Here is a 15,364-nt window from a genome sequence, read left to right on the forward strand (position 1 = left end):
TTACACTGTTGAATACACAGCTCTGTTGACTCCACAAGACAATTTCTTTCATTCTTATAATTATTACATTCACTGTGTATCTCATTCTGTCTTCTGACTATTTCATTAACAAGCTATATTACGATGTCTGAAGTCACACAGAGGGGAGGATAGAAGCCTTAAAAGCTCTCTCCAGTAAGTTCTAGAAGTCTAGTTTTACATACGACAAAAAAAAAAAAAAGTCTGACAAAATTCTTAAACGTTTATACTGCTTAACACTACAAATACTTCTCTTCACTAAGGGCATTACTGCATGGCCTAGTGAGTCCTGTGTTTGACTGTGTTTAGAAAGTTGCTAACATCATAACAAACATCCTCCCAGCAGCTAAAAAACTGGTTTGCTTGAGAGCACTTAGCTTAGTATTTGCTTACCTGTGTGCAGATGGTAGGAAGACAGAGTGCCAGCTTGACCATATCAGGAAGAATTGACTGGAATAAATGCTGGGCCTCTGCATCTTCAAGAACCTAGTTAAAAAGGGAAATCAGTAAATAAACAACAATTTTAAAAAGCTTTTAAACTCAACAATGACAAAATGTACAAAGAAGGTTTTGAAAAAGCTCTTTCAAAAGAGATTAAAAAGACCCTATTAGCCTAATGCAAATCAAATGCTTACAACTTTTTAATCACAGTATCTCACTGAATTTTACCAACCAATAACCCTTTAGCTTGAAGTACAGGAACAACTCTCTCAAAAGCTGCAACTGAGAAAGCATGTGATCAAATGTACTATGAAGGAATCTTAAGTTTATTTGATTATGTTCTTCAAAACAATTAATGAAATTCATTATACAAAAAAAAATTCACATAAATTATATTCACAACATAAATAATATAAATCATTACATTACCACTAAAGCATTCAAAGGATTCAATTTCCTTTGATAACGTAGGCAAGCATCTATGACACTGCCCTATTAAGGATACACTGCTGTGTCAGACCAATGGTCCTCAGCATCTGCAACATGAGATGCTGTAAGAGCATGCAAGCCTGGCAACACCCCATCACATACCCCCAAAATTCCATCACAACCCCCCAAAACTGGCTCACACATGAAAATGGCCGCAGCCTCAAGTTCCTGCATGCTGAAGCTGCGAGGTCTTCAGCTTCTTTCTTTAACCTGTGTTCCCAGAACTGACGGCACTTAAAAGACAGGCACAGGTACATCCAGGTTTCAGAATGCTTCTTGGAGCTTTTACACTCCAGGCCTAGTCATGTCAAGCTCCTCAGCCTTATTCTCAGCTCCCATCCTACACTGTCAGGCCCACTGTTGCATGTTTGGCTGCCAAAGCACACAGAGTTGTCAGCACTGACCCAGAATCTCTCTTCTCAGTCACAGCCACCAGCTCTGAGTTCAACCAAAGGAAAATAAGACATTTACTTAGTAAAGCACACTGCACTGCATATGATACAAGCCAGAAACATTGTGTAAAGGCCCACAGTTTCAGTTCTTCCAAGATCTCTGAAACAACTACGGATGCATCTCTCTGCATTACTCCATTCTATCTGAAGTGATACAAAAGAGACTAAGTGTGCTCAGGAAGTTTAAAAACAAACAAACAAAAAAACATCATACAAATACTCTCAAAGGACAAACAACACATGGCAGGGAAGTGTAGAGAGAAATAGAAGAACAATGCCAGTACCTACAGTCACTTCTCATACACAGTGTATGCTGTTCAGGGAGATATACAAAAATTTTAAGTTGAAACAACAACTTCCAAAGAACAGCAAGCCTAGAAGATCTGAAAAATACTTAATTGAGCAGGAACATAACACTTTGGTTAAATGATTCTCTTTTCTAACATCATTGGCTGCATACACACTCACATTTTTATATAGTGCAGGTCAGATATTGCAAACAACCAACTCATCTTTACCATCATCTGCTTTCTGCTCAGGAAACTTTTTTTTGTTCTTAGATACAATGTTTTTAAGTACCAGAAAGAAACAAAATCAGTATTATGAACTTGAAATTCAGACCTCAATAAATAAAATGAATATGTAAGTTAAACCTATTCAAAAGATGACATTTAACCTCTGATGTCTACTGGGCTGTCAAATTCTGATATTCTCTCCCCTCTGGGCAACGCTTCCTCTCTTTTAAAACTGACATATAAATAGTGGCTGCCATGCTTTGCTGACTGTCACAGAATATGCAGTATCACTTATCTGGTGACACACAATGGCACCGGACTTTGTCAGAACTGTCAAGGCTTCAACCTTTTCTTTATGCTTCTTTTAAGACAACACAACAATAGTATGAGACAATTTCTTCCCTAAGCAGAAGTAGGGCCAGGAACTGCTCAGCTCATGCAGAACACGTAACTAGGAAGTTCACTTTTGTAACTTAAACTGTGCTGCTTCTTCTCACCTTCCTAATGTTATTATTCCTATACACTATTTTTACTAGATATCCACTAGAAATCCATCTAAATCTGGGACTGTAAATGCTCAGATGCATTTTCACTGTACTTCAAGCAAATTATTCCTACATCTACGTAACAAATGAGTGTTTGTTGTTGTGTTTTGTTTTTTAAAGGGCTACACTACCACAAGACAAATCACAAGACCCCACAGCATAAAGATGATCTATGTGAGTGCTAAGCTCACAGACCTTGCCAAGGAACTCTCACCTCTGTTCTTCTCTAGCTGTAACATCAGGAAGCCTGAGCACTCCTGGTTCTGAATGCTCTCCTATTTAAGCATAGCTTTAACTTCTCCCCAGAAGCTCTACCTGATAGATGTTCCATCATGTAAACACTAACCTGGGAGAACCTCGCAGCAGCACAAAGATACCTGGTCACAAAAATGAATAAAGATTTTTTGAGAAAGAAACTCTTCAGAAGCGATAACTTGTACTGATTTAAAATGCAGCATATTTGGAGTCATATTACATATCCTAATTAATTGGTGCTGAAAGAGCAATGTGCCATTCTTCACCCCCAGACACGTCCACCCCATGTTCCTGAGATCCTTCAGCTTGTTAACCCCACAGGATAATAATCTGAGGGATCATGTTCCACTGTATTAGCAAATCAAACCAGCCTACCAAAAGGTCCTGAAACACTGATGTGGTGCAAGGCAGGGGCACATGAAAGAAAACCAGGCAGTCCCCTTGGTCAGCAGAGTACAAAGGCAACTGTTCTCACTGAGGAAACAGTGGTTTAGTTGGTGTGAAGCTGTTAAGCAAGCATCTTAACAAAACAAACACGTGCAATCTTTTAAATGGTTATAACTATGCAAAAGTTAAAAGACTGAATTTCAATTTTGAATGCTTAGTATTTGCATCTTAAATTATTAATAGCCCTCCAATCATGCAAAAACAAATTAGGAAGGAAATAAAAGCAGTGGTGTACGGGAACTGCTGAGTCACGGCCTGAACCTCTGATTGATCACCTGAGGCGAGCCATGAGCCAGCCAGAGGAGCACAGGTGAAGGCAATTCACCTGTGCTGCCAGAACGGGTGGAGCCTGGCTGCACCCCTCCTAGACCTATTTAAGAGCTGGCTACCAGTGGGGAAGGATCTTGTCTGGAGATCCCTCCTTCTGGTGTTTTGTGGTGAGCCCAACATAAGGGTAAGCCTTCCATTTATTCTCTTTTGTTATCATAATCTACTTCACTTTCTTGTTTATTTTGTGATTGTAACATCTTAATATCCATTGATTATACGCAGTGGGTATTTCTAAGGAAAAAGTTACATAGAATCAGAGTTAGAAAATACAAACTGCCTTTTTCCAAAGAAATCACTCGGTGATCTCAACTGCATTTGTACTGGGGTGATTGAACAAATTAACATGACTTAGGGCTCCAAACCATAAGGTGCAAATGGCTCTTCAAGCAGCAGCACAGGTGAGAGCTCTTGGCCAAACCTGCATTGCGATTTTGCAAAATGAACATTTATAGTGCAGCAAAGAAACTCGACTAAACACTGCTGTAAGTAATGGCCACCTGTCACTATAAACTAGTCCTCCAAAATGTAATGAATGAGCGTGGCTGACAGTTCAAGTAAGAAGAATTTGAGGTAGCACGGGTTGATAGCCACGGTAGAGTTTAAATCTAAATCTGACAGCTCATCAAACCAAACAAGCTATGTATACAGAACAGAAGCTTGGACATCTCCATCTATCACATGGGAAGGCAGAATAATCAGGTTAACAGGCAAAGCAATGTGCTAGGACAGCAGTGGCTTAATGTTCTCAATTTGTTTTTATTTCCTCACATTATCCTTTTGTGGCTGGACAATGACCAACTGAACCACTTTCTCAGGGATAGAGGGGGAAAAGAGGCATTCATTGAGACTTCTGATCCTCTCATTCTAAGGGATTACAGCCTTCTGAATTTTGTTTTCTTCCCAGCTGCCACTGTGCTGTCTGAGCTTAGAACTCATTTGTTTGCACTACCAGCTACTAGACTGACCTGCCTTCCCAGTAACAGCCTTACTAATTATTTTAATGTTCAAAGTCATAAGGTTACAGGTGGTAATGGTCTCCAATTAATGAATTAGACAAATGGAGTAACTTCTTTGTACTTACAGTAAATTCATTCCCCTAATTTCAAGAATACTTTATTTTCTTCAGTAACTTCAGACTGTCTTAAATAAAACACTCTCTATTTTTACACAACACCAAGATGCACATGATGAATACTTTCAAGCTAAGAAACTCAGTTGCAAGCAGAAGTGCAGCATGGTGCATGGATAATCTACCTAGACAACACTACTACACTCCTTCAAGTTTGCAATTCAAAGACAAGAATTTAAAAAGATGTGACCAGAGGAATGCTACTCACACTTCTGCCAAGAGAAGGGCTTGCCCAGTGCCACATGCAAGGAATCTGGTGTGAATCTGAGCTATCAAGCCTAACACAACTCAGAATGATTTTCTCAGACTTTTCCAAAGTGTTCCAACAGACTTTTTCTATTCATAAGCATTTCAAATGCTTTTCCCCTCCCATTCACTATTACCGTCTGTCTTCCAAAAGGTTCCTTGTCACTGACTTGAGATAAAAGCTCAGCTGTCTGCAAGATGAGCATGTCCACTTCTCAATAATGACATTTCAATAAAAAGTGGGAAATTCAAATAATGCTAAGTGTATTCCAAAGATGTTCAAGACAACCTGAAGTATCTCCACTCATAGCAATATTTTCCTTTAAGATGATGCTTATAGAAAAATATATTTAAGCAATCCCACAGCCAGTCCTTGATGCAGTGTGAAATGTTTTCCTGTTCCCTTAATGCCCCAACAGCCAGTACTTATCTGCTCGCTCTCCTGCCTCATACAGATGTCCAATGCTTTTTGTCCATGCTCCTCACTGTCAGTGAAACAATCAAGTCGTCATCTATTACATTTGAGTCTTTTACCAAAGACTAAAACAGCCTCAGAATGCCAAGGTGCATTCTCTCTCTTCCCGTAGCCCTTGTTACACATGCTTTCAAATGCTTGAGAATCCTGAAAACAAACTGACTCAGTAGGTTATTTAAAACAGTTGGAAAGAGAACTTAAAACAAAAAACAAAAATTGAACCCAAACAAGTGCTGATCACATGTCTTTTAAAACTAATATTAGCTAAATACACCTGGAGGGAAAAAGCTTTGAAGTCATACTCCATGTGAAAGAGTTTTCTTCTTTGAAATAGATTGAACAGATGAAATCCATTTAAACACACACCTGAATTACAGACATACCTGGAAACAGACAGAGACACTAGGCTGCAGCCCACTGACCTGTATGCATAACAGACTATTTGTCATAAGGCAAAAAATTTTATGTATAAACAAGCTTGAACTCTGGTAGCAAAGCCAGGAGGAGAAGGCTGAGAGGGACACAAACCCCCTCATGTTTTTGTTTAGATTCTGTTTTACTAAATTAATGAACTTACATAGCTGCAGGAAAGAATATACTGACATCTGGCTCCTTATAGCTAGTTCCCTTACAGAACTAATTCAGCAGGAAACACATTTGGATGTCAAATCCATTTCATTTCTTGAGCACTTGTCCGATTAGAAACCAAGTAATCTTTGGAGGGAGGAAGAAAAAAACAACACAGAACCAGATTATGCAGGAAGAATCTTATTTGAGAGAAAGAATGCTTCTGACATTTATCAAAACCACCAACTGACACTTCAAAAGGAAAAAATAAGACAGCTAACAAGACAGAGGTTAATTCATTTTTGTTTATTTTTTTTTCCTTGAAGCCTCATTCACGTCTTCTGCCAATCCAGCTCTGAAATGCTCTCTCAGGTGTATCATCCCTAACAGCAGCAGCTTTGCTCTTAAAGCTTTTCAACATTCGAGATAAAATACAATCATTTATGAGAGAAAGGAAGAGAATATTTTTGCATCTCCCTCTAATGGTTTTAACACATTTTGTACTTCACAATACTGGTACTCTAAACTCAGCCACTGTCCTACTGTCAACGAGTGAAACCTGAATCCTGATTTGCCATGAGCTCCAAGTAAACTCCACCTGTACATTCCTAAAAAGCAGTCCTATCCTGAACAGAAGAGCCACAACCACTTCCAAAGCAAGGGCAGATTCCTGTAAAGAAGACCAAAAGACAGCTTTCCAAATGCTTATGATTTTCTCTAGGCAAGTACAACAAGCTGAAAAGGGCAATTGTCTTGTTTCTACAGCAGAGCCCACAGAAATGAAAACCTCCATCTTTTAACCAACTGCTATTAGGTAAGCATGAAAAAGATCTGTGCCCAGGTTCACCCCAATCTTTTGCCTCCCCAGAGCACTTATGTTGCAAGAGGGGAATGAGGTAGAAGTTTAATACCACTGTGATTTTGAAATCATCTGCTAAGAACTTTTGAACTGACATTCAAAAGTCATTACATTTAACTACAGCTATTTCAGCGAGTTTCTCATGAGTGCTGATGACAACCTTTTTTTTTTTTTTTTTTTTTTTTTTTTTTTTTTTTTTTTAATATATTATCAGTGTTCCAGACATCACAAATGTAATGGCATAAAGTAGCTAAGGAAAACCACAGCAACCAAAATAAGTTTCTTATACTCATTTGGGATAGAAGACATCTTAAGAACGTATCTTCACATATCCACAAGTACTTCAGACACAATATAAGTACAACTCTACACCTGGTATACACAGCAATCCCTCCCCTGATGACACAATAGTCACTGTGATGGTGTTTACAAAGTAACACTTAAGACACTCAACTGGTTCACTGGGAAGAAGAAAAAGTAACAATATTTATTTAGCTCACAATAATAAGCCTGTCACTCAGCACACATGGCTATTTCACCTTGACAATGCTGAGCTACTAACGTCTTTCAAAGCATACAAGATGCTTATTTCCCTCCAGAAAAGCTTACATTGCGTACAATGGGGACAAATATTTCTGATGCTATGAAAAGGAAACCCTCCGTGGCACATTCAAAAGACCTTTCAGTTTAGATTTGGAAAAGACAATCTGATGTAATGAAAATTGTTTGAAAACATCTGGACTAAAATGAAATCTGGCAAAGAACAACAGATAGGCTATTTTCAGCCTTGGGACATTTGATTTCTTGCTTAAAAGCCTACCTCTGCTGCGTTGACATCTCTGTACAATGCTCACTTCTGTTAGTACTGTCCAAACAATTATAAAAATGATTTATCAAAAAACCACTCACCAGAACAACGTGGTACTTCAAAATTCTCTCTGTGCCAATACCACTGATTACAGCAATTGTTTGTTTATTATTTTCCAGCAAGTCATTCAAACAACAAAACATACAGGAAAATTTCTAAGACGTGCTAGGAGACACATGACGTAAAGCATTATGTGAACCAAAAATTTCCCAAGACATGCACATACCTAACAGTTGCTAAAACTGTTCCTAAAAACAGTGTAATCTGTTTCAAGAAATGAATGAAAATGCAGAGCTCAACCACAATGCAACTAGATTATTCTACAGTCACATCATCCTCACGTATGTTGCACTTACAGTCTCTTATTTAGATGAGGATACGGAAACAGTGGTAGAAAATGGAAGGATAGTTTCTAAAATCGTCCGAGTAACAATCTTAAGAAGATGAAGAAATTAAGTTTAAGGTTATTTAATAAAGGTTATTAAGGCTAAGACCACAGCCTGTGCTACTCTGTGACTGTAATGCTTTGCAATTGCAGTTTTGGAAAGGAAGCATTTCTTAATTTCACTCCTATCAGCTCAGAGATCTGAAAACACAACCAATTGCTGGAGAGGAAGCTGACAGCTCTGGTAGAGTCACAAGTGCAAACACTAGGCTGTCAAACACTTAGCACGCTCCCTCAACTCAACAACTTGCATCTGACCCATTTTCTGGAAGTGTTCATGCCAATGCACTACTATACTGTGTAGCAACACACATTCCAGGGAGAAACTGAACTTTCATAACAAACACAGCAGGCACATTCTGTAGGTATAGCCCACGTTTCACCTTTTAATGCCAATTCAGCACCACAAGCTCACAAGGTCTTCCGGTGAAAACTGCTGTGATTTTCTTCCATTTGTCTGAATTACTCCTAAGCACATGGCGTTGACTAACAGAAATAAAACTCATCATATGCTGCACCTCTCAGACCACCCTCCTGTATTCTGGAAACCACACAGAACATCCACTAAGGAAAAAAGCAGTATCTTAAACTACGTGCACGTATCCATAAATGCCAAAATTTAGATAATATATCATATGGACGTATGATATTTACAGAGAATAGGAAAGGCTGCATGCATAGAAGATATTTTTTGCATATTTGTACTGCACATACTTATGTTTTAAGTTTCTATAACAGATAAATGCTTATCAAAGACTGCACACAAGACAAACTAGCGTATTACATTGTTCCTTTCCCTTCATGCCAAAGATTTCTCTCAGCAATCAAGTAGAAGAAACTCCCTTTTTTTAAAAGAGCGTTAACGTGTTTCATTCAATTTCACAGAATAAATCCTAATGTACAAATGAAGCAGCTTCTTTTGTAAAAGAAAACAACTGTCTGTAATACAGTTTGGAGAACAAAGCGTTCCTTACACAAAATGCTGGATTACACAGGAATCAAAGGCAAATAAGATGACAAGAATCAACACACAGATTGACTGGCTTCAGACAGCTTTCTCAGAAGACAGCAAGACAAGCAAACATCCATAGTCACTGCAAGCATGCACATGCTTTTCCATACATCAAAAGCCAAATGCAGCCACTGGAAACTGAGTATTATAGAATGGATCGTGACAGAATACCTCTCTTCACAGAGATACTAATAGCAAAACCTGTTCATGCCTTCCTATTTGCATCAACCAGGCACGAAGGGGCTAAAGTTCTGCAGTGTGCCTGAAAATAACAGATTTTCAAAGGCGTAAGCACTGTCAACTCATGTTTATTTGAAGTGTTTTCCCTTCGCTCCTTTGTCCTAAAAAAAAAAGAAGCAAACAGTTTCTCTTACATTTCAGCAACTTCTATTGGTGCTACATCAGAATACAACCTGTACAACAAGGTCATTTCTGTCCCCCATCTTCAACTCAAAGTTCTAAGAATGCAAAAATGGACAAATGATCACTGTAGGCACAGACCTTATCCAACTGGGATTAAGAAAAGACACTAGAAAAATTCAACAGCAAGCAATGCAACTCATCAGCTGCACTCCGTCAGAACACTGCCTTTGCTTGGAGTAATCAGCATTCCAAACATCTGCAGAGATCATCACAGTAACTACATAGAAGCCAACAGGATCTCCCTATTAGGGATTTGTACAAATCCTTTCAAAACCTGATGTGGACACTTAGTATCCTCAGCATTACTTAACAAGGAGTTCCATGACATTACCTAATTAATTAATTCCTTTTGACAGTTTTTGAAAACCATACCTGCTTAGAACACTCACACAGTGCCCCTTCAGTGTTGTACTGGAAGAACAAGCACTCATTTCCTCTTCACTCTCTCTGCTACTCTTTTAGGATACCACTGTCATATTCACTCCTCATCTCTCTCCCAGATAAAAAAAAAAAAGAGACAGTCCTAAACTATTTAGACGTTCCTTATCTGGAAGCTGTTACATACCTTTAATTCACTCCTGCCTCTTCTCACTGTAGTTTCTCTCCATCTCTCACATACAAGCTTTCTACCAGAGAAGGATTCCAAACAAACCCATTATAGACACAAAGTGAACACCTGCAAGATGTACCACGATGCATTTTTCAGATCATTCACAGAAGTTCCAAGACCATCACTAATTATGCCACACAAATTTACCTGAACTACCATCTTCACTCTATGCTCCATAAGAATTCAAGCTTAGAGTCAAAATATTCACAGTTTCTACATGTGAGTAATCATCAGAGGCTACAGTTTGTCTTTTAATCTCACATACAAGTTCTGGATTTAATCCTCTTCAGCACTGAATAGTGTGAGGTCATTATATTACAAGTAATTTATTTGCCCAAACGTTGAAGGATGACAGACTGTTTCTCTACGCCTAAAATGAAGTTGCTACTGCTGGAGATTAATGCCTCGGTCTAATAAGCCCTGAATGACAAATTGTTCTTTTATGTGCTCAGGAAAAAGCAAAAGAGTGTGGGTGTTCTTGGAAGGAGAAGGGCCCATCCACAAGGAAGAACAAGCCAACAAACCGAAATAAGCAAACAAGAAAGCCTACTACAGTACCTAGCACTGTTGATCAAAAGGTTGCCAACCTAACGTGAGCGAGGACCATTCCTATAAACAATGCTCATCTGGAGCAGGTTGCTGTGGGTCTCCAGATAGCCAGATCTACAGCAGTTTCTTCACAATTCCTTTTCCACTTGCTGTTTACATTTTCCTATCTGCCTTCTAGTCTATTTCTAGGAAAACAGATGGAAGAATGACTTTCAAGTTATAAACATCATGCAAGTAAGATTAAAAACGTTAGCACTAATAACTTTCATCCAGTAAGTAATAACTTGAATAAATTTTAAGCCTGTTTGCCAATACGGACAGACAAATGCAAAAGCAAATCAATACAACAGCATGGAAATAATGTAGAAAACAACAAAGCTGTCAGATGCCTGAAGAAAATAAGCCACCAAGAACTTCAGGTATGTTACTGGTGAGTACGATGAACTTTTTAAAAAGCAAAAAGCAGCAGCCAAGCTCCCAGACTTACTTCACTGTACAAGCAGGAATGTTACTTTCAAACATGAAGGAGCATCCAAAATACTGTTTTCAAAATGGTGTGAGGGCTCCCTCTTCTGACAATGCTTTGCAAAACCGCCCATCTGCCTTTGTCAGGGTTTGTGCTTGGGAAGATGAACAAAACTTTTCACAACAATGGAACAGTTCTTAGGAAATTATCTTCCAAAATAGATTCCTGCACACAACAGAGCATTCAAAGATAATAAAGAGCTACAGGTGCTCTTCGACAGAACTCCTGCCTAGAAAGGAGCAAAATGGTTTGGAATGCAGGTCTCATGGTTTCACTGCATCCTACACATCAGCAACACGTTTTCTTCCTTTGCCAAAAACAACACCAAGACATAGAAAGTCTCTCCATCATCAGACAAACAGACAATTTTTCAACCCAATGGAGAAGGAAAACAAACTTTCAAAACCTTAAAAGGCTGTCACAAAAGTGATCTAAAATTTTGAGTATTTATCAAACCATGCAATTTTGAGTATTTAAAAAACAACTATGAAATTCCAGTGGATTCAAGCACCATTCTCAATCTAAGCTCTTGTCCCCCGTTTTATTAAGTCATGAGACCAGCATCAGAAGCATCTCCCAGCTAAGCGAACAGAAAGGATCAAATGCCTTCTTCCCCCCAAAAAGAAGCCATTTTGTATAGGTATTACAGTAATTCAATGTTCTGAGCAAAAGCAGCTCTTTGCTATTGCGTCAGTAGAGGCAATTTCAATTATTTCCAACTTTAAGATATTCTCACTTAATGATTAATTAAGAAAATTCATGTCTATGATTTTGTTGCTAGTAAATAACAGGAATTATTATTACTGTTATTACAAAAAAATTAATTTGAATCTTACAAGCAGAATTTGGAAAGAAAACTATTTTGACTCTATAACTCAGAAGGAAAATAAAATATGAAACATGGTATAAGATAAACCCACTAATATGAACATTTACCAGATTAACAGATGAAGTAATCTATGTTCAAAATTAGAAAACGTAGTAACAAATGATGCTTCAGTTTAATAGGTCTGCATTCAGTAAGTTATAGCTACTCACAATGGTCCAAATGACTCATTAATGCAGACACCCTTTGCTTTGTAGACCCAGTTCCTCTCTAAATCAAATGACAGAATTATTGGTTAAGTAGAGGGCCCAAGAATAGAAATAGTTATCTGGGGCTCACAAATAGTTCGGTTGCTTTAATCTCTCCATTTTTTTCCTTTTTTAATATCTGTCACTATTTCTCTAACTCCCCATTGAGCTGCTCCTCCTTTGCCTGGTTACTCAACCAGCAAAACACTCAACTTCCAGTAAGCAATTATCACCTGAAATGCTTTCCCTGTTCCCTCAAAATTATGGGATTAACAAGAAAACAAGTAGCCAATGAAAATCCTCTAATTACTAATTACTAGCTCCCAGATACAAGAATTTCCAAAGGCACACTCCACTACAGCTAGTATATTCAGGGCATTTCCACAGAGAACCTCAGCACCTCACTCAGAAGCTGCTCAGATAAGCAGGCTTACTGATTTACAAAGCCTGAAGAGTTCACACACATCTTAGTAACCGAGAAGATTTTAAGCATCTTTTTGTATAAGATGCTTTCCCTCCACTAAACTCAGCATACTCAGTAAACAAAGCCAGAGTATGATTTTGCTCCTACAGTTTACAAGGAACTGCTATACAGCTATAATGCTTCACTATCCTTCAATATAGAGCTACATACTCTTCAGCTTCCTCTAAAATCCATCTTTAAACAGTTCTGCTCCCTCTTATACAGAACCTTAGAACTACATCACATTTCCCAAGTGCCAGAAGTTGCCTTTCCAGCAACAGCTGATTTCCCTGCTGGTCCCCTCTTCTCAGGTGGGTGTTGACACTACTTACTTTCCCTGACTGATGATCTCCATCCAATCATCCATGTTTCCAAATTCTCAGACACATGCTATGAAAGCATCATGACAAGCTCATATCCTTTTGTAGCAATATGGTGCAAACATCCCTGAGAAGATTTTTAAATAGATCATTTGTTAATACTTTACAACCAGAATGAACAGCTGAAGGCCAGTTGAACAGGCCAGGTCAATTTCAGGTAGTACAAGAGGAGCAAAGAGGCCACAAGTCCACAATATTGACAATGACTATCTGAATAACAAGAAAGATGGGCCAGTACACAGAGCTCTCATAGCGAGTACATACAGCACAACCTGCATTTCTTTCTGTCAGCAACATTATGCTGTGTAAGAAACAAAACATGTTCTTTAAAACACTAGCCCTTATCAGCAAGAGGCAGCAAAAAAGCAATTATCAGATGAACAGAGCAGATATCTGTTTTAACCAAACACGTAACTAACAAATTTCGTTTCTGCTGAACCTAAATGCAGCTTCAGAACCCTTCCCTCCAAAAATGGAGCACATGTGAACATAACTTAAGAGCTGGAAGAAAAGTAGAGCATTTTCTATTGCATCTCATCCCATACTGTTTTAACTGACCAATGATCAGAAATTCAGCCAAGTCAGACAATAAAAATACCCGAAGTTGCATTTGCACCTATTATTCATTTCTTTATTCCATCCTTTTCCAGAAAAGTAATATGAAATCACACAAACCACTGCAACCATTCAAAGGCTTCACACTATCAATTTGTCTCAGCATATAGCAGAAACTTACTGCCAGACCAGCATAGCACAGTCTATACAATCACCACATAATACAGCATTAAAGATGTCTAAGCAAAGAAAAAAAGACTTTTTACAAGAAACCATCACACTGGAAATGTTAACACAGTCTACTAATAAATCTGGTTTCCCTCAACAAAAAAAAAAAAAAAAAAAGGCATTTCTCACCTTGCCTTCAATAACCTTAGCTGTTACTGAAGTACACAAATTAGCTTCTTCTGATTCAAAATTCATCTCGCTTACAAAGTCTAATTATCATTTTAACTGACGTTATCAGCCAAGTAACTATCCACATAAACAACAGCAATGCTTCTACTTTTGCAAAGGGAAAAATAAGCCAAAAGTATTAAAGAATGTAAACAACATAGTTGTTTGCAGTTTGCTTTCCTTCATATTTCTTATTTCTATCTTATCAACGAGGTTTACCTTGTCACAGAAATCAGTGAGAGCTGTGAAGTCCCACTTCTTGGCATACGCAACATTGTATCTCAGAATAGCCTCCTGCGGAAAGAGCACAACAAAATAAAGCCTAGAAACACTGCCTTAACAAGAGGAAAAACATTTTATCAGATCTCCTTTTTGAAGAAACAGTTCCATCCAGCAGATACAACCTGCCACAGAGCCCTGTGAATTCCATGTGGCTATGAAGGAGGATAGTGATAGGACAAGGGGGAATGGTTTTAAACTGAGACAGGGCAGGTTTAGGTTGGATATTAGGAGGAAGTTTTTCACCCAGAGGGTGGTGAGGCACTGGAACAGGTTGCCCAAGGAGGCTGTGGATGCCCCATCCCTGGAGGCATTCAAGGCCAGGCTGGATGTGGCTCTGGGCAGCCTGGTCTGATGGTTGGCGACCCTGCACATAGCAGGGGGTTGGAAATGGATGAGCACTGTGGTCTTTTTCAATCCAGGCCATTTCATGATTCTATTAATATGGTGCAATTCTGAACAATACTGAATCTCACATTTCAGGTCCAGCATCCAACAAGCTGTCCAGCATCAAATACAGGCTTACCCTTGTAGCAAAAAAAAAAAAAAAACAAAAAAAAAAACCCACAACCAAAACCAAAAGCCAACCACCTCAAAACAAAGCATGCTTTTGTCTGCCTACAACCCATGATATAAACATCCCTCCCTGCCCAGCTCTTGCCTTCTTTGTAGAGAAAAAGGACCTAGCAGAATTTTTACCAGTTTAGTAGCCTAAAGAACCATAACCAGAACAAAATCAACTACGCTCTTCTTAAGAATCAGCCTTAAAAACTTTGAGAAGAATGCCAATTCAAACAATATTAACACAGGAAGCAGAGGGACAGCAATTACTCATTTCAAACATACCCACAGCTTTTGCACACACCTCCTTTCTTGCCTCCCACACTATTCTTAGCAGAAATCGTCTGCTACATTGCCCTAGAATTGTTTCTAATTCTAAGCTGCTACAAATGACAATTCATTGATTAATTCCTCACTGAAAAGCCAGAAGAACAGTAAAATTCATCAGCAGGTAA

The 15,364-nt window shown here is 38.5% G+C and overlaps 1 protein-coding gene across 2 annotated transcripts in view; it reads right to left on the bottom strand.

Annotated features, from left to right (window-relative positions):
- The window catches only part of PARG (poly(ADP-ribose) glycohydrolase), a gene marked incomplete at both ends in the record, with an annotated part of 56,787 nt that overhangs the window by 32,191 nt on the left and 9,232 nt on the right, over positions 1-15,364 (bottom strand). For both annotated transcript variants that reach the window (XM_079535509.1, XM_079535508.1), the window contains 2 exons: positions 412-504; positions 14,289-14,363. In XM_079535509.1, the coding sequence (XP_079391635.1) occupies positions 412-504; positions 14,289-14,363 (168 nt within the window). The remainder of the gene's footprint in view (positions 1-411; positions 505-14,288; positions 14,364-15,364) is intronic.

Source organism: Tetrao urogallus (assembly GCF_951394365.1).
Source record: "Tetrao urogallus genome assembly, chromosome: 5".
Lineage (NCBI taxonomy): Eukaryota > Metazoa > Chordata > Aves > Galliformes > Phasianidae > Tetrao > Tetrao urogallus.